Source organism: Carcharhinus amblyrhynchos, chromosome 23, assembly GCF_965287045.1.
Source record: "Carcharhinus amblyrhynchos chromosome 23, sCarAmb.v2.hapA, whole genome shotgun sequence".
Lineage (NCBI taxonomy): Eukaryota > Metazoa > Chordata > Chondrichthyes > Carcharhiniformes > Carcharhinidae > Carcharhinus > Carcharhinus amblyrhynchos.
Window position 1 is genome coordinate 3,514,954 of NC_137346.1, and position 18,833 is coordinate 3,533,786.

The following is an 18,833-nucleotide window of genomic DNA, read 5'->3' on the forward strand; positions in this document are numbered from 1 at the left end:
CTGACTCTCACTGGGATACAGATCCTGAAGGTGCTGACTCTCACTGGGATACAGTTCCTGAAGGTGCTGACTCTCACTGGGATACAGATCCTGAAGGTGCTGACTCTCACTGGGATACAGTTCCTGAAGGTGCTGACTCTCACTGGGATACAGTTCCTGAAGGTGCTGACTCTCACTGGGATACAGTTCCTGAAGGTGCTGACTCTCACTGGGATATAGTTCCTGAAGGTGCTGACTCTCACTGGGATACAGTTCCTGAAGGTGCTGACTCTCTCTGGGATACAGTTCCTAAAGGTGCTGACTCTCACTGGGATACAGTTCCTGAAGGTGCTGACTCTCACTGGGATACAGTTCCTGAAGGTGCTGACTCTCACTGGGATACAGTTCCTGAAGGTGCTGACTCTCACTGGGATACAGTTCCTGAAGGTGCTGACTCTCACTGGGATACAGTTCCTGAAGGTGCTGACTCTCACTGGGATACAGTTCCTGAAGGTGCTGACTCTCACTGGGATACAGTTCCTGAAGGTGCTGACTCTCACTGGGATACAGTTCCTGAAGGTGCTGACTCTCACTGGGATACAGTCCCTGAAGGTGCTGACTCTCACTGGGATACAGTTCCTGAAGGTGCTGACTCTCACTGGGATACAGTTCCTGAAGGTGCTGACTCTCACTGGGATACAGTTCCTGAAGGTGCTGACTCTCACTGGGATACAGTTCCTGAAGGTGCTGACTCTCACTGGGATACAGTTCCTGAAGGTGCTGACTCTCACTGGGATAGTTTTGTAATCTGCTGCATACTCTAACAATTGAAAGTAACCTGTGACACATTAACTTATGTGGGATTTAAAGCTTCTGACTGCTGCTGTGTCTGGGATGTGAATCAATACAGACTGAGTTTTGCAATCATTCTACACCCTGCATTTGACCTCTATTTATTAACATCAGGTTGTTCAGATGTAAAGTTTGATTTGGTTTTTATGGTAAAATGAGCAAATGAGTTGAAGCATGCTTATCATCTCTCCCAGTTTTATTTATATTCATATCAGTAGAGAGCTCTTAGCGAGTCTATCGCACCCACCGTACTATTACACGTCATCAGGATCTAGGAACATCGAAACAGGAGGAGGCCACTTAACCCCTCAAGCCTGTTCTTGTGGCATGATGGCACAGTGGTTAGCACTGCTGCCTCGTAGCGCCATGGACCCAGGTTCGATTCTAGCCTCAGGTCGCTATGTGTATGGAGTTTGCACATTCTCCCCTTTTCTGCATGGGTTTCCTCCAGGTGCTCCGGTTTCCTCCCACAGTTCAAAGATGTGTTGGATAGACAGGCTAAATTGACTCTAGTCTCAGGGGGATTACCGGGGTAAATATGTGTGGTGATGGGGATAGGGCCTGGGTGGCATTGTGGTCCGTACAGACTTGATGGGATGAGTGGCCTCCTTCTGTACTGTAGGGATTCAGTGATTGTTTCACCTTTAACAAGATCCTGTTCAATGGGCGTTCTAACTCCCTGTCCCTTTGTCTCATATCAACCCATATCTTTGGTTAACAAAAATCAATTAATCTACATCAATTGCTGTTTGCGGAAGAGAATTCCAAACTTCGATCACTCTCTGTGTTTCCTCACTTCACTCCTGAAAAGTCTGCCTCTATCGTTTAGACTTTGCCCCTTAATCCAAGACACTGCAAACTCTCCGTTGATTTCTTGGAAACTTGAATAAAATCACCCTTTAACCATCTAATTTCTCGGGAATACAACCATTTGTGTAATCTCTCCTCATAACTCAGCCCTTTAAGACTGGGTAAATTATTGTAAAACTGGATGGTGACCACTCCTGGAGGAAATGGTGCCTGTACTTCTCCAATGCTTTGAACTTTAAACATCTACATTTACACTCCTGAGTGGAACACTTGAAAAAGTGAATACAGCCTGACATCAGGCTGAATAACTTGGCTCCCTCGGTAACATTTCTGTGAGTGTGGGTGGCAGTCTGTCATTCACTTTTAAGTGATTTAAATAACATACCATAACCAGGCAGCGGTGAAATGAGATGTTATTATTTATTTTTAGGCAGTTCACACGCTCACTGTCGTGCAGATTACTTAGAGCAGCTCACTTCTTACCCAGCAGCTGAAAGGCCATTGTGAAGTTCTTGGGAAAAATACAGTAAGATTGAATAAGAAGCATTTAGAATCGGAATACACATATTATTTAATGAACATGGATTCCTTTCTTCTTCAGGCCACCCTCTGCTGGTACATGGGTGTGATAGCTTTAGTGCATCATTTTCAAAACATATTCCTTCAAACGATGTGAGAATTGTTGGCCTGGCCAGAATTTATTGCCCACTGATGGTTGCCATTCAGATGGTGGTGGTGAGCTGCCTTCTTGAACTGCTGCAAGTCTGTGCGTAGGTACACCTGCAGTGCTGTTAGGGAGAGAGTTAAAGTATTTTGACCCAGTGAAGGAACGGTAATAAATTTCCAGGTCAAGATGGTATGAGGCTTTGAGGAGAACTTGCAGAATAAAGAGTGTTCCTATGTATCTGCTACCCTTGTTCCTCTAGGTGGTGTTGGTGGTGGTTATGGGTTTGGAGGATGCTGTTTTAGGAGCCTTGGTGAATTCTTGCCATGCATCTTGTGGATGACACACAGTGCTGCACTGTGCATTTGGTGAAAGAGAGTCAGTGTTTGAAGTGATAGATGAAGCAGTCTGTCCTGGATGGTGTCGAGCTTCTTGACTTGTTGGAGCTGCACTCATCCAGGCAAGTGGAGAGTATGCTGCCATCATTATGGAAATGTGTATTAAACCAATTACATGAAAACCACTGTGGCATCCTAAGGGTGAAGGAGATAGCCAGAAGCTATTTTCGGTGGCCAGAGCTCGATGCCTAAATCAAGGAGCAGGCAGGAATATGATCATCTTATGCTAAAGTGTGGCACCTGCAGCAACTAGCTCCATTATACCCATGAGAATGGCCAGAAGAGGCTTGACAAAGAGTACATGTAGATTATGCTGCGAAAGGCATATATTTCCCATTCTGCTTGATGCACTCAAAATGACCCGAGATTGTCTTCATAATGGCAATGTCCTTGAGCAAACAGTTGAAAGACTGGGTGAAATTTTTGTAGATTCGGTGGTGGTGGCACAGTAGTTAGCACTGCTGCCTCACAGTGCCAGGGACCTGATTCGATTCTCAGCTTGGGTCACTGTTTGTGTGGAGTTTGCACATTCTCCCTGTGTCCACGTGGGTTTTTTCCGGGTGCTCTGGTTTCCTCCCACAGTCTGAAAGATATGCTGGTTAGGATGCATTGACCCGAACAGGTGCCGGAGCGTGGCAACCCGGGGATTTTCATACTAACTTCATTGCAGTGTTAATGTAAGCTCTACTTTGTGACAAATAAATAAACTTTTAGGTTTACCCTGAACAACTCATGAGTGATAATTGGGCGCAGTTCATTTCACAATAATTCACAATCTCTTTAAAGGAGAATGGAATTCAACAGCTCCAATCCACTCCTCATCATCCTGCCACAAATGGGCTGGCTGAACGGTTGTTCAGATGATGAAACATTTGTTGAAGGTAACTCGAGAGCAAGGTTCACTGTCTAAATGATTGAGCCCATTCCTGCTGATGTACAGAAATACTGCTCACTCAACAACCTGAGATTCTCCACCATTGCTCATGGTTAAACATCAACACTGCGCACTGTTTGACTTAGTTAAATCATCCAAGACAAGAGAAGTTGTCAAGAAAAAGCAGCCTCATCAGGTTATATGACAAGAGGGTAAGGTGAAGTGTTGTGTTTTTCATCAGGATCAAGGAACAAGTGAACAGTGGATTCCTGCCATCATTTTAGCACAGACAGAACTGATCTCCTACACCTTACAAACATGAGACAATGTAATATAGGGAAGACGTGAATCAACTTTTGACTACCTATCTGCCAGAGAGAGAATTGACAGAGAATCCACATCAAGTGTGCCAAGAGAAGACCTGGACCTTCCTCAGAACCTGACACGACTTCAACCATTTGGGCGAGCTGTATCTCAATTGAGAACATAAGAAATAGGAGCAGGAGTCGGCCATCTAGCCCTTCGAGCCTGCCCCGCCATTCAATAAGATCATGGCTGATCTGAAGTGGCTCAGTTCCACTTTCCCGCTTTCTCCCTATAACTCTTAATGCCCTTGTCTGTCAAAAACCTATCTACCCATGTCTTAAATATATTTAGCAAGGTAGCCTCCACCACTTCAATGGGCAGAGAATTCCAGAGATTCACCACCCTTTGAGTGAAGAAGTTCCTCCTCAATTCCGTTCTAAACTGCCCCCCCCTTTATCTTGTGGTTGTGCCCTCTAGTCCTGCTGTCCTTTCTGAGCGGGAAGAATCTCTCTACCTCTACCCTATCCACCCCCTTCATTATCTTATATGTCTCTATAAGATCCCCCCTCATCCTTCTAAACTCCAACAGTACAAACCCAGTCTATTCAGCCTCTCTTCATAGTCGAACCTCCTCATCTCCGGTATTAGCCTAGTGAACCTCCTCTGCACTCCTTCCAAGGCCAAAACACTTTAATACCCAGTCAACTTCAGAACACTACACTGACTCCAGTTAGTGTCAGGAACATCTGACTTAATGGGGAGCAAAGTGTTATTTGTGTTATTTCTAATGTTTCCTCACTAACAGCTTTGTAATGGAATAGAGGCACTTTAAGAGACCGATCATGTGCTATTAATGATGATGTCATTGGCTGTTTGCGCGGGCAAATAGGCAGTTTATTTTAGCAACCTGCGGTGTTAACATCCTGTCAATAAAGCTATTTGAACCAGAAGGTTTGAACCTTCGAGGCCTGCAGGCCATCTTTTAAAACCACTACCAAAGGCTTTCAGGAAAGAACCAGACAAGATATTTGTTAACAATTGGGTCTGGTCTCTTCAGCCATCAGCAAAAGTGCACCATATGAAACTACGCCCATCCCCAATGCATTTGCTGCATGTCCATTACCTTGTGTCAATGTAAAGATTCCAATGATTCTGCAAGGAGAGATTGAATAGATTGGGCCAATACTCTCTGGAGTTTAAGGAATTATCTCATTGAAATATATAAAATTCTTAGGATTGTTTTATAGTACAATGGTTTAGCACACAAAGGGTTAACACGGGACTGAGCACAGAAGCGCTCACATGGTAACGTAAGGACACATATCATGCACCCAGGGCTCAGTGTAGCATTGGACAGAGCTGTGTATAAAAGCAAGCATGGAGACAGCTCCTAGCTTGAACCCTTTCCTGTATGTTGTATATAGTTTCTTGTAGCTAATATTTACTGTTGAACTACTTAAGCCTACAAATACCTGAATGAGACCTTCTAAACGTTGGCCAACACCTTACAACAGCTTTGACAGAGTAGATGCTGAGAGGACGTTTCCTGTTGGCTGGGGAATCAGGAACACTGGATCACAAAATAAAGAGTTGGCCATTTAGCACAGAAAACCTTTGGAGTGATTTTACCATCGCGTTGTGCTTGTTTTCAGGCGTGAAAACTTGGTAAAGTTTGGCGTGAGGTGAATAGCGCGATCCAGGCCCACCTCCGCACCGGTTCCCCCTTTACAAAGCCCTGAAAATGGACGCGATCGGGAACACGCCCAAAACAGGTGCGACAGCCATTGGAGTTATTTGCATGCATTTCAAATCACCCAATGGGCTGCACGTCCAACTTTACCACTGCGTTTGTCCATTCGGCGCAAAACATACATGTTCCTTAAAAGTCCGATTCGGATGCCCCATCAGTGAGGGTTAGTGAGGAGGTAAGTGCCTAGCATCGGACGGCTCTCTGTTGCTTACAGGGGTCTTTCATTGCGGCCATTTTGTTTTTCAGGTCGAGGGACTCTGCGAGTGTGGGGGTGCTGTTGCTCAGCAGGGTTTCCGATGTCCGATTTGCAATATGGACCTCATGTCTTGTGGATACTGCTGGGTCCTAGTGCACTCAGCACTCTGCCAGCTGAAGGATGTGCACCAAGCCCTTGAAATTGCACTGCTGCAGCCTCAGAACTTTTCATGGAGCTAAGATTCTGGGGAGCCTGTGATTCTGGGGAGCATGTGGGTGAGGATTGGGGGGTTCTGTGATTCTGGGGGGGGCATATGGTTAGGGAATGGGGGGTCTGTGATTCTGGGGAGCATGTGGGTGAGGATTGGGGGCTTCTGTGATTCTAGGAGGGCATGTGGCTAGGGAATGGGGGGTCTGTGATTCTGGGGAGCATGTGGGTGAGGATTGGGGGGTTCTGTGATTCTGGGGGGGGGCATGTGGCTGGGGAATGTGGGGGTCTGTGATTCTGGGGAACATATAGGTAGGGAATGGGCATTCTGTGATTCTGGGGAGCATGTAGTTGGGGAATGGGTGTACGGCGTGATTTTAGGAGGCATGTGGGTGGGAACATAGAGCAAAGCACAAAGAAATTTACATCATAGGAACAGGCCCTTCGGCTCACCAAGCTTGCAGTCTGCCCATCTGAATTGCAGTCCCTTATCCTTCCGGAGACCATGTGCCTCCATTCCCATCCCATTCACACGGCTGTAAAGATGCCCCTTAAAGGTCACTATTGTATCTACCTCCATGGCCTCCCATGGCAATGAGTTCCAGGCACCCAGTACCCTCTCTGTGCAAATAAACATGCTTCGTACATCTCCTTTAAACCTTGCCCTTCATACTCAAAACCCATGCCCCCAGAAGTTGCCTCAAATTGAGTAGAGGATTGACAGGTGCTCACTTCTTGACTCCAGCCCAACCATGCTGTCGCTGAGAGCCCACATCTCCCTTTCCCTGGACAGTTCCAGCACCCGCTCCTCAAAGGGAATGAGGACCAGGAGGTCTGGCTCATCACCTCCTGCCTTTGCCCTCTCACGGATGTTATGGTCAGCCTTCTCCTGTGGGGACAGAAGGAGCCATGAAAGAAATGATGGGGTGACCTGCAGAGTATCAGGTGTTGGCCCTTAGAGGGCAAGTGCAGTGATACTCTTGGCAGAGGCGGGGGCCGGGGGAGGGGAGGATAGGAAGGAGGTTCTTGGAGGTCGGGGACTGGAAGAATGCAGAGTGCTCGGGGTGGAATGATTTGAGGGAAGAGGCTAGATGGAATTAAGCACTCCCCCTTGCTGCCCGGATGAGGTCATTGACCTTGCAGCACTAGGGCCAGTGCCCTGGCACTGATGGAAGCAGCAACTGCCTCCCAGGCTGCATTATCATCAGACCCCTGGGTCTGCACCCTGCGGGGGCTGGTTGGGTGGGAGGAGAGTGTCCCGCCTTGTCTCTACTGCATCCAGCAGCCTCTAGAGGTCGCCTTCAATGAATCTGGGGGCTGGTCGCTTTGTCATCTTTTTCCTGTGCTGCCATCCTTGGGTTTTCATGGAGCTGCCCCTTGTTAGGACAGATCAGTTGCAGGCAGTTTGACAAAGCATTCCAGCAAATTACCTGCAGTTTGCTTCTTAGCATTGAGATGAAGGCAAGTGAGCACTTGTAGGCATGCTGATGGGGAGGGGGGGTAGTGCATCAGTGCCTTGATGATAATTGGGGACGGGAGAGAGAGCAGGTATCATACTGCCAATGGAGTCAGGGGGAGATGGGGCCCTTGTGTGGGAGGGTCCATGGTGGGAGGGAGGAGGGATGATCCTGCCTGATATTTGGGGAAGGGGGTGAAGGGAGCACTGCCACTCTGTCTGAGATTGGTGGGAGGAAACACTCCCAGTTTCAAGTCTACCCAGCACTCAGTGAAAATGGTAAAATAGGACCCAGTGTTTCATTTTTGGGATTCTTTACCCCAAAGTGTCATGGAGCCTTAGCCAATGAGTATATTCCAGACAGACATCGATCAATGTTTTAATACTAAGAAATGAAGGGATATGAGATTGCGAGGGAAGATGGAGTTGAGATACAGAATCAGCCAAAGGACGGCACGGAGACACAGTGGTTAGCATAGCTGCCTCACAGCACCAGGACCCAGTTCAATTCCCGGCTTGGCTCACTGTGTGGATTCTGCACGTTCTCCCTGTGTCTGCGTGGGTTTCCTCCGGGTGCTCTGGTTTCCTCCCACAGTGCAAAGATGTGCAGGTTAGATGGATTGGCCATGCTAAATTGCCCCTTAGTGTCTGAAGATGTGTAGGCTAGGCATAAATACTTGGGGTTACAGGGATAGGACCTGGGTGGGACTGTTGTCAGTACAAGCTCGATGGGCCAAATGGCCTCTTTCTGCACTGTAAGGATCCTATTGAATGGCACAGGCGACCAGGTGGATTGATTGGGCTTCCCCGTTCCGATTTCTTGTGCTTTTCAAATATTTGAGATGGGAAGAAGTATCACCCACCCTAGCAAAAGAGGATATTTTGATAAATATCCTCAGCCTATGGGTAGGCTACATAGACTGAAGGTCTTGTCTGAAACTGCTACAGTCCAACTATGGAATAATCCAAGGATTCGTCAACAGCGAGGGAAAAAAAAACTTTCAAACCACAGATCAGGCATATTTCAAAGTCAGATTTATTGAAAATGATTTCAATCACTACAGGAGAAAGGGAGGAGGATACATGTCTCAGAGGAGATATTGATTGGGCATGAGAAAAGCAATGGATCAATTGTGAACATGAAGGATTCTCTTTATTTACCCTGGATTTGTGAACTGTCTTTATCGGAAGTTGAGCTGCTGAGACAGTGAGGGATAATTCTACACACCGTTACAATCTGACAGGAGCTACAGATGAGCAAAGAGAATTGGAATGTTGGATGGTGATCAGTCCAAGCAGCCCCCTTGTTAAACTTCATTCAGCACTGGACAATGACAACTGGCATTTATATAGCGCTTTTAATCCAGTTTATTATGTAGCAAATCCCTGAAATTGGGTGTGACAGTCTCCTCACTTGCTGAGTTCAAGTGATTACTTTACCAAGGGCACTCCTCAGTAATTATATGTCACTCGCCATCTGTGTACAGTTTTGGTCACCATGATACAGAAAACACATTGAGAAACTGGAAAGATTTACAAAGATGTTGCCAGGACTGAGTCATAAGGAGAGGGTGGTGCGGACATGGAATGAGCTGCCAGAGAAAGTGGTTGAGGCAGGTTCAATAGGAACATTTAAAGAGCGTTTGCATAAGTACATGGATGGGAAAGGATTAGAGGGATGTGGGCCAAACACGGGGAATTGGGACCAGCTAGGAGGGCATCATGGTTGGCATGGACCAGTTGGGCTGGTCTCTTTGACTCTCTTTGACTCTCCAGAAGTGCAGAAAGGGTTTGCACTGAGGCCCCAGCGATGGAGGTTGGCTGCACAGGGGCCTTGACTGTCCTTGGACAGAGTCAAACGTTCCAGCACAGATCACAAACAAAACCTGACACCCAGCCACATGAGGAGACAATAAGCCAGAAAACCTTGGTCAAAGAGGGAGGTTTTAACAAGTGTGGCAGAGTGGGAGAGAGAGCTGGAGATGGAGAGGTTTAGCGAGGGATGTTCAGGGCTGAGGGCTCAGGAGCTGAAGGCACTGCCACCAAGGGTACTCGTTGGAGTTTAGAAGGATGAGGGGGGGATCTTATAGAGACGTATAAGATAATGAAAGGGATGGATAGGGTAGAGGTAGACAGATTCTTCCCGCTCAGAAAGGACTAGAGGGCACAGCCTCAAGATAAAGGGGGGGAGTGGGGGGGGCAGTTTAGATCAGAGTTGAGGAGGAACTTCTTCACTCAAAAGGTGGTGAATCTCTGGAATTCTCTGCCCGTTGAAGTGGTGGAGGCTACCTTGCTATTTATATTTAAGATGCTGGTAGATAGGTTTTTGACAGACAAGGGAATTAAGGGTTTTGGGGAGAAAGCGGCAAAGTGGAACTGAGCCACTTCAGATCAGCCATGATCTTATTGAATGGCGGGGCAGGCTCGGAGGTCTAGATGGCCTACTCCTGTTCCTATTTCTTATGTTCTTATGTTCTAAGGGTGGAGCGATAGAAATCAGGGAGGCTCAAGACCCCAAAAGTGGAGAGCAAGAGATTCTGGAGTGTTGTGGAGTTTGAGGAGGTTACAGAGATAGGGAGGAACAAGGCTATGGAGGTCTTTGAAACCCACAACAGGATATAGCTGTCGTGGATATGTTAACCATTTAATTAGCATACTTATTTTTGCATATTAAATTGTTTTTCCCACAAATCATCCTCAGCTCAATCACAATCCTCTGGAATCTGAATGCATCCTTCATTGATTTAAATTGTAGCCTCTAATCCTCAACCTTCTCTCTTTGTCTCTTCAATAAATTCCAACATCGACACCACAGACGGGGACCCAGTTCACCGTCATTTGCGGGTGACATTAGCCCACGTGGGGAAGGTGTCAAGATTGAACATTAAACGGCCCCAGGTGTTGATGGCGAGAGTAACAGTGGCCACTCCAATTAAGTTGAGCAGGAATCCAGCCCTGGCCTGTAGAAGATAGAAAATCCATTTAATCAAATCTGATTCAAATCTGTCCTCTCAAAGCCAGATGTGGAGTAGATACAGTCCTGATATCGTGAAGCATTGAGGTGACCCTCAGTTCAAGCCCTGGAGCCCAGTAGAAGGTAACATTACATATACACTAGAACAGAAGAAGGCCATTCAGCCCCTCAGGCCCTTTCACAGAAACAGGAGGAGGCCATAAAGGCCCATTGAGTCGATTACACTGGAGCTGGAGGAGGCCATTCAGCCCCTCCAGTCTATCAGAAACATACAGCACAGGAGACCACTCAGCCCATTGTTCCTGTGTCAGCTGACTGATAGATTACTCCCATTTCTCTACCCATAGAATCCACTGACTCTCTGATAGAGCATCTTACCCAGGACCCCTCCCTCATCTTATCCCTGTAATCCCACACAATGCCTTTGGCTAATTTATTGGGTGGAAGGTGGCACAGTGGTTCAATAGCTTCAACATCCCTCTTCTAATGAGCGCTGTTGCCTCATTGCACCAGGGTCCCAGCTTCAATTCCTGGTTTGGGTCACTATCTGTGTGGAGTTTCCACATTCTCCTTGTGTTTGCGTGGGTTTCCTCCAGGTGCTCCAGTTTCCTCTCAGTCTGAAAGACATGCTGGTTAGGTGCATTGGCCGTGCCAAATTCTCCCTCACTTACCTGAACAGGTGCTGGAATGTGGCAACTAGGGGAGTTTCACATTAATTTCATTGCAGTGTTAATGTCAACCTACTTGTGACACTAATAAATAAACTTTAAACTATCTAATCTACACTTCTTTGGACAATAAGGGTCAATTTAGCATGGCCAATCCACTCTATCCTCCACATCTTCGGACTGTGGAAGGAAACTGGAGCACCTGGAGGAAAACCCATGCAGACACGGGGGGAACATGCAAACTCCACACAGACAGTAATCCAAGGCTGGAATTGAACCTGGGTCCCTGGAGGTGTGAGGCAGCAGTGCTCATCACTGTGCCACCCTGTATTCTCTCCCTAGTAAATTATTTTGCTTCAAGTATTTACAATTATATAAATAAATAGTCTTTCCAATGGCTGAAGAGTTCATTGTAAATGACACAGATGTTGATTGGCAAAAGAACCAGAACTCGATAAATATATGAAGGAGAAAACATTGCTGTGAAATGGGGGAGAGAGTGGGGAAGAGGCACTGACTGGATTACTCTTCTAAAGAGCCAGCACATACCCAGTGGGCCAAATGACCTCCTTCTCAGCTGTACTTTAATTCAGCTCGTTAATTCATCCTAATTTCTTTTGAATGTAATTTTTGCATCTGCTTTGAGCATCCTTTCAGATTATAGCATAAGAACATAAGAGTTAGGAGCAGAAGTAGGCAAATTCAGACTTGCTCCGCCATTCAATCAGATCACGGCTGATCTCACCCTGGTCTCAAAATCCACCTCCCCACCCATTCCCCGCATCCCTTTAACCTGTTTCTTTAAAAATTGGAAATATATCCAGCTCCTCCTTGAAACCATTCCAATGATTCAGACTCCACCCTCTATGGGGCAGTGACTTCCACAAATTCAGCTCCCTTGCCAGAAGTAGTTCCTCCACATCTCAGTTTTAAATCCACCAACTCTCAACCTATACCTGTGACTTTGTGTTCGAGATTGCCTCATAAGGGAAAACATTTGGTCAACATTTACTCTATCAATCCCTTTAACATTTTATATCCTTCGATCAGATCCCCCTCATCTTTCTAAACTCCAGTGAATATAAGCCCAAACTCTTCAATCCTTCCTTATTTGTTAACCCTTTCCAACTTGCTGTGTAACAAAATGTTTCCTCATCTCGTCTTTGGATCTTTTGCCAAATATCTTAACTGTGTCTCCCTCTGCTTACTGACCCCCCTGCCAATGGAAACAGTTTCTACCCATTTAATCAATCAATATTGTTCGGGATTTTGAACACTTCTAACAAGTCTTGTCATAAGCTCCACGTTCATGGGAAAGCTGAGCCAGTTTCTCCAGTGTGACTGAAGTCCGTCAACCCCGGAATCATTCTGGTAAATCTCTGCATCCCCCCCAATGCCTTGACATCCTTCCAAAAGTGCGGCACCCAGAATTGAACACTAGCTCTGACCAGTCTCCTGTAAATAATGGTTTAGAATGAGTCTGCCCCACCATTTAATTAGATCATGGATCATCAGATTGTTGCCTTAACTCCACTTTCCCGCCTGCAAACGTCCCCCTGCCACCTCCGCTGTCCCCCCACCCCTGCGCCCAGCACCCCCACACACCTCACCCCCTCCCCCATAACCCTTGGCTCCATTCTCAATTAAAAGCACTCACCATATCAGAGACCTTGAGGTGGCCATAGGAGAATACAATGGCATTGGGGGGAGTGGCAACAGGCAGCATGAAGGCAAAAGAGGTGCTTAAAGTGGCTGGAATCAACACGTAGAGAGGATTCATTTGGATGGAGGTAGCCTGGAGCAGAAAGCAAAAGAGAAACACGTTAGTAAGAGGGGGAGTGACATCTCCCATTGATTGGCGGAGATTAGCGGCTGCAGCAATGTTGCTCAGTGTAACACAGTTGAACCCAGGTTCTATTGGGGTCATTATTAAATGGTGCAAGTTAAAGGTTAATTTGCACAATCTCTTGTTTCGAATTGCTCTCCCGTGTGGGTGCAAGAGACGCCACGAATGTTCTACTTCGAAGAAGAGCAAGGGGGATTAATCCCAGCGTCCTGGCCAATATCTACCACCTCATCAATGTCAGCAATGAACAAATGACCAGGTCATTCACTGTTTCTGGGATCTTACTGTGCACAAATTGGCTGCTGTGTTTCTTACACTCTACACATTTCAAAAGTATCTCATTGGCTAAGACGCGACACCCTGAGGTTGTAAAGGAGCTATAGAAATGCAACTCTTTTAGTCTCCTCTTTCTGTAGCAACTTATTCAGAATCTGAGGAGCAATGGGGCTACTTGAAGGTGCAGTGACCATTTTTACGTAGGTAATCAGCGCAGCTATTTTATGTACACTTTCCCCAAATTCCAATGGGTTAATTCGCCAGTTCAGCTGACTTGTGGAGTTTCATATTCAGGGAGGAATTGTGGTCGGGTCACAAACCAAAAGCTTTATCTGCCTTTAAAGGGATCCGGTGGTTCCTTTTGGTAGATTGCTGGTCTGGACCCTTCATCCACAAGTGAGACTTTGCTCATAGATTTCAATTAAAGGATTTTTTTTTAAACAAAACATTCATTCTCAGGATGTGGGTGTCGCTGGCTAGACCAGTATTTATTAACCATCTCTAATTGCCCTTGAGAAGGTGGTGGTGAGCTGCCCTCTCAAACCGCTGCAGTCCATGTGGTGTAGGTACACCCACCGTGCAGTTAGAGAGGGAGTTTGACACAGTGACACCAGGAGTGTCTTTTAAGTGAATATCTATTTGCTGAACAAAACAGCAGAAGAGAAATATTTCGTTATGATACCATCGCTCAGTACGCAAACGGATTTCTACTCCTTCCTATCCAGAAGCAGCCCTTCAACTGGTGAAAAACCCAGCTCCTAAATGCAAGCTTCAAGGAACATCACATGATCTCAATTTATTCTGAAACTAGTCCTGCTCAGTCTTAAAGCGACCTGCTTTTCCTACATTTCTATAGAGGATAGTTCTCCTGAGGTTACAGACCATTTTCGCAGAGTTTCCTTAATGTGATGGAATATTCTCCAATTGCCTGGGTGAGTGCAGCTCCAACATCACTCAAGAAACCATCTAGGACAAAGCAGCCTGCTTGATCGGCACGCAAATGACCACCTTCAACATTCACTTCCTCCACCACTCTCACACAATGACATAAGTGTGCACCAAGTACCAAATTCACCTTCCAAATCGACAACTGCTCCCATTGAGGACGAGAGCAGCAGATACCTGGGAACACCATCACCTGGAGAATCTGCTCCAAGTCACTCACCATCCTGACTGGGAAATATATTGCAATCAAAATCCTGGAACTCCTTCCCTAACTGCACTGTGGGTGTTTCTACACCACGTGCACTGAAGTGGTTTAAGATGGCAGCTCACCCTCACCTTCTCAAGGACAATTAGGGATTGACAACAAATGCTGATCTAACCAGCCAGGCCCACATTCCCAAAACAAACAGAACAGTTGGATTAGAAGTTTGATTGGGTTTGCATTGGCGATAGATTTAGATTAAATGGGGCCTTTTGGCCCATTTGATCCTCACCTTTCAGAAAACCAACCCTTACCTTTTAAGAATTTAACATCCACTTGAACGTGCTGACATGTCCTCTACCAAATGACAGCACATCTGACAGTGCAGCACTCCCTCAGTACACCAGCACCTGGGTTATGTGCTCAAGGTCTGGTATGGGCTTCAAACTCACAGCTTGGTGGCCCCAAGGGGAGATAGTGGAGGTGTGGTAATGTCACTGAACTAGTAATCCAGAGTGACAGGCTAATACTCTGCAGGGGACAGGGAGGGGAGCTCACTAGTTTATATACCATCCTGGCAGATGGTGGAATTTAAATTTAATGAATTAATCTGTAATTGAAGGCTCGTCTCAGTAAATGACCATGAAACCCTCATTGATTGTTGCAAAGACCCATCTGGTTCATGAGTGCCCAGTAGGGAAGGGAATCTGCCATTCTTACCTGGTCTGGCCTACAGGTGATTCCACACCCACAGCAACTTGGTTGACTCTTAAATGCCCTCTGAAATGGCCAGTGTGCCACTTTGATCAATTAGGGACAGCCTTGCCAACAGCAACCACGTCCCAAGGAATAATTTTTAAATACATTCACAGGAAGCTCTCACCATGCCCTCTCCCCATTTCACCCCAAATAACACAGAGCAACAGAAAGAAATCAAAGACGTACCATTGAAGCCAGGATAGGGAGGAAGAGTGTGGCTGTAGCTACATTGCTGGTGCACTCTGTGAAGATTGCTATCGCCAGACACAAGATAACAGCAATGGCCCAGTGTGGGATTTTCTGCAGGGGGAGTAACTGTTCACCCAGCTGTTGGGATAGACCGGACACCTGGAAAGGAAAGGGGAAGATTTGATTTCTGACAGTGTTTCTGTTCATGTCCAGTCCGCGAGTGTGTTCCTGAGCTTCTGCTCACTTGTCAATCCAATTCCTCAGTCCATTTCCAAACTCATGGTCTAAACCCTTTGCTCTATATTGACCATGTAGTATGGCAGGGAACATATACAGCCCCCTACCCAGACATGTCAGAGATTGCAGCTTTCATCACAACTCCATCATCTGAGGAACAGTTGAGGACTCTGGGTCTGTACTCGTTGGAGTTTAGAAGGATGAGGGAGCATCTTAATGAAACTTACACAATATTGCGAGGCCTGGATAGAGTGGACGTGGAGAGGATGTTTCCACTGATGGGAAAAACTAGAACCAGAGGGCACAACCTCAGGCTAAAGGGACAATCCTTTAAAACAGAGATGAGGAGGAATTTCAGAGAGTGGGGAAATCGGGGGAGCTCTTTGCTGCGGAAGGCTGTGGAGGGCCAGGTCATTGAGTGTTTTTAAAAAGGAGATAGATAGGCTCTTGATTAATAAGGGTATCAGGGGTTATGGGGAAAAGGCAGGAGAATGGGGTGAGAAAAATCTCAGCCATGAATGAATGACGGAGTGGACACGATGGGCCAAGTGAACGAATTCTACTCCTACGTTTTATGTCTAACTTGTACTTTCTTGAGTTCAGGTGATTGAGGGATTATTTGATGCGGTTTCAAATCTAAGAGAATTAACAGATTAAGAGAAATGATTTCACCTGGTTGTGGGGTGAGGGTGTGGTGGGGGTGTCCAGAACAAAGGTGGGCGCTGGGGGGAGGGGGGCACAGAGCCTTAAAATGAGAGTCCGTCGTTTAGGGGTAAATGTCAGGAAGCAATTCCTCAACAAAAGGGACTGGGAATTTGGAATGCTCTTTAAACTGGGAGGGAATCAATTGGAATATCCAAGACTGAGATGGAATGAATGATTGTTGGGTAAATGTATGGAGTGAACACATGAAGGTGAGGGACAGATCAGACCACCGAATAGCAGCATGGGCTCCAGAGGCCGAATGGCCTCCTCCTGTTCCCAATAGTCCGAGATGTTCTTGCTGTGCCCACAATGCCAACTTTAAAGGAAGATGGCAGACTGGCCCAGCCAGAGGTCATCAGTTCCCATGACATGGATGTGACAGAATCATTTCACACAGCCAGTTGTTGTGATCTGGAAGGTGCTGCCTGAAAGGATGGAAGGAGAAGATTCAATAGGAAGTTGCATAATGGAATTGGATAAATCCTGGAAAAGGAAACACTTCCAGGATTCTGAGAGAGAGCAGGCAGGGATGGAACTAATCGGATGTCTCATTCACAGAGAGAGCCAGCACAGACACACACAGACACACACGCAGACTCACACATGCTCATGCACACATACACACACACACACAGACTCACACATGCTCACGCACACACAGACACACACACACATATACACACACACGCACACATACAGACACACACATACAGTCACTCACACACACATTCACATACACACAGATACACAGACACATACACACTCATGCACACAGACACACACACACGTTCCACACACTCACGCACACAGACATACACGCAGATATACACACACACACACACACACACGTACAAACACAGACACAGTGGCTCTCCATCTGTACTGTGTGATTCTATTCTGAGATGTTTCACTTTTATCTGTCAGGGTGAAGTGCCAAAATGACCCAGATCAGCCTGGATTGAGCTGCTCATGAACGTGGTGAGTTCAGTCCCAATATTGGCTTCCCTTGGTTCATTCCAGGCTTTCTTGATTCCAGGCAGCAGGTGCTTACCTCACAGCCCTTCGCCAGTGCAAAGCCTCCTCCCAGTAACACCACCACGTTCCAGGGCAGCTTACGTTGGACGGTCACCCAGTTCAGGAGTTTATTTATGGGCAGATTCGTCACTGGCATTTCAGAAAGAAAGAATCTCATTATCATTCACCTCCAATACAATGATTTCTACACAGCAATTGGCTGAAATGCCTTTGACACCGGATTGCAAAGTTAGCAACAAAGATGCTGACAGTCAGGTCAAAGGGCAATGGACGGAGCCCTGGGACAGACAGTCTTTTCACCTCAACCCAGGTGGGTTCAAATGAGGGCCAGGCTACAGGAGGAACGTCAACCACTTTGTGTCAGCTGTGAAAATGTGAAGCTGATTTGTGCAGTTTCAATCCAGCCCGAAAGAGTTTGAGTGTAAAACTGGCTGTAGTTTGTGCAGAATGGCCACACTGTATCGTAGTTACTGCTGCTGTGAGATTGAGGGAACGAAATAGTAATTTAGATAATGAGTACCACTGCAAAGTTTTGAAGTTTATTTATTAGTGTCACTAGTAGGCTTACATTCACACTGCAATGAAGTTACCATGAAAATCCCCCAGTTGCCACACTCTGGCACCTGTTCGGGTACACTGAGAATTTAGCATGGCCAATGCACCTAACCGGCATGTTGTTGGACTGTGGGAGGAAACCAGAGCATATGGAGAAAACCCATGCAGACCCAGGGAGAATGTGCAAACTCCACACAGGCAGTGACCCAAGCCGGGAATCAAACCTGGGTCCCTGGCGCTATGAGGCAGCAGTGCCAACCACTGTGCCACCATGCTGGAAGGAACAAAACGCACAATCATTAGAGTGCACCAGCCAGAGATTACACAAAAGGGAATGCTTCTGATCAGAATGCATGTAGTATTCATAACAAAAGGGATTAATTGCTAGTACAGATAGAGAAATGGCAGGTTGGCATTACGGAGACAAGGTAGGACACAGCACTCAGGAAGACATAAATGGGGCATGTTTAGGAAAGGAATAATCATAGATGATTTTAATCTACCGTTAGATTGGATTAATCAAACTGGCAAAGGCATCCAAGAAAAGTTCAGAGGCATAAGTCCTCCTGTATCCAAGCCAATCAGGGAACATCTATCCTAGAACAGCTATTGTGCAATGAGACAGGATTAATCAATAGCCTTACGGTAAAGGAGCCCCCAGGTGACAGATCATAACAAGCATGTTTAGTCGTAAAGTGAGAAGTGTGCATCTGTGACTAGTGTTTTAAACCTAAATAAAAGTAATGAGCTTATGAAGGCTGAGCTGGCTACGGTACACCGCAAAACTAAATTAAAAGGTAGAGCTGTAAAGTTGCAGTCAGACATTTAAGAAGATATTTAATAACTCCCAACAAAGATTTATCCCAGTGAGAAACAAAGGCTGTTTGAGAAAGATGCATCATCCATGGTTGAATCAGATAGTTATGGATACTGTTGAATTGCAAGGAACA

At 46.3% G+C, this 18,833-nt stretch overlaps 1 protein-coding gene across 1 annotated transcript in view; it reads right to left on the reverse strand.

Annotated features, from left to right (window-relative positions):
* Positions 1-8,517: 8,517 nt before the first annotated feature.
* Positions 8,518-18,833, reverse strand: part of LOC145357595 (Na(+)/citrate cotransporter-like) — a 77,932-nt gene continuing 67,616 nt past the window's right edge. Inside the window, exons 9-12 of the mRNA XM_080211073.1 lie at positions 17,345-17,457; positions 15,349-15,510; positions 12,792-12,929; positions 8,518-10,452 (exon numbers count right to left, since the gene is read on the reverse strand). Of these exons, the coding sequence (XP_080067199.1) occupies positions 10,327-10,452; positions 12,792-12,929; positions 15,349-15,510; positions 17,345-17,457 (539 nt within the window). The 3' untranslated portion in view covers positions 8,518-10,326. The remainder of the gene's footprint in view (positions 10,453-12,791; positions 12,930-15,348; positions 15,511-17,344; positions 17,458-18,833) is intronic.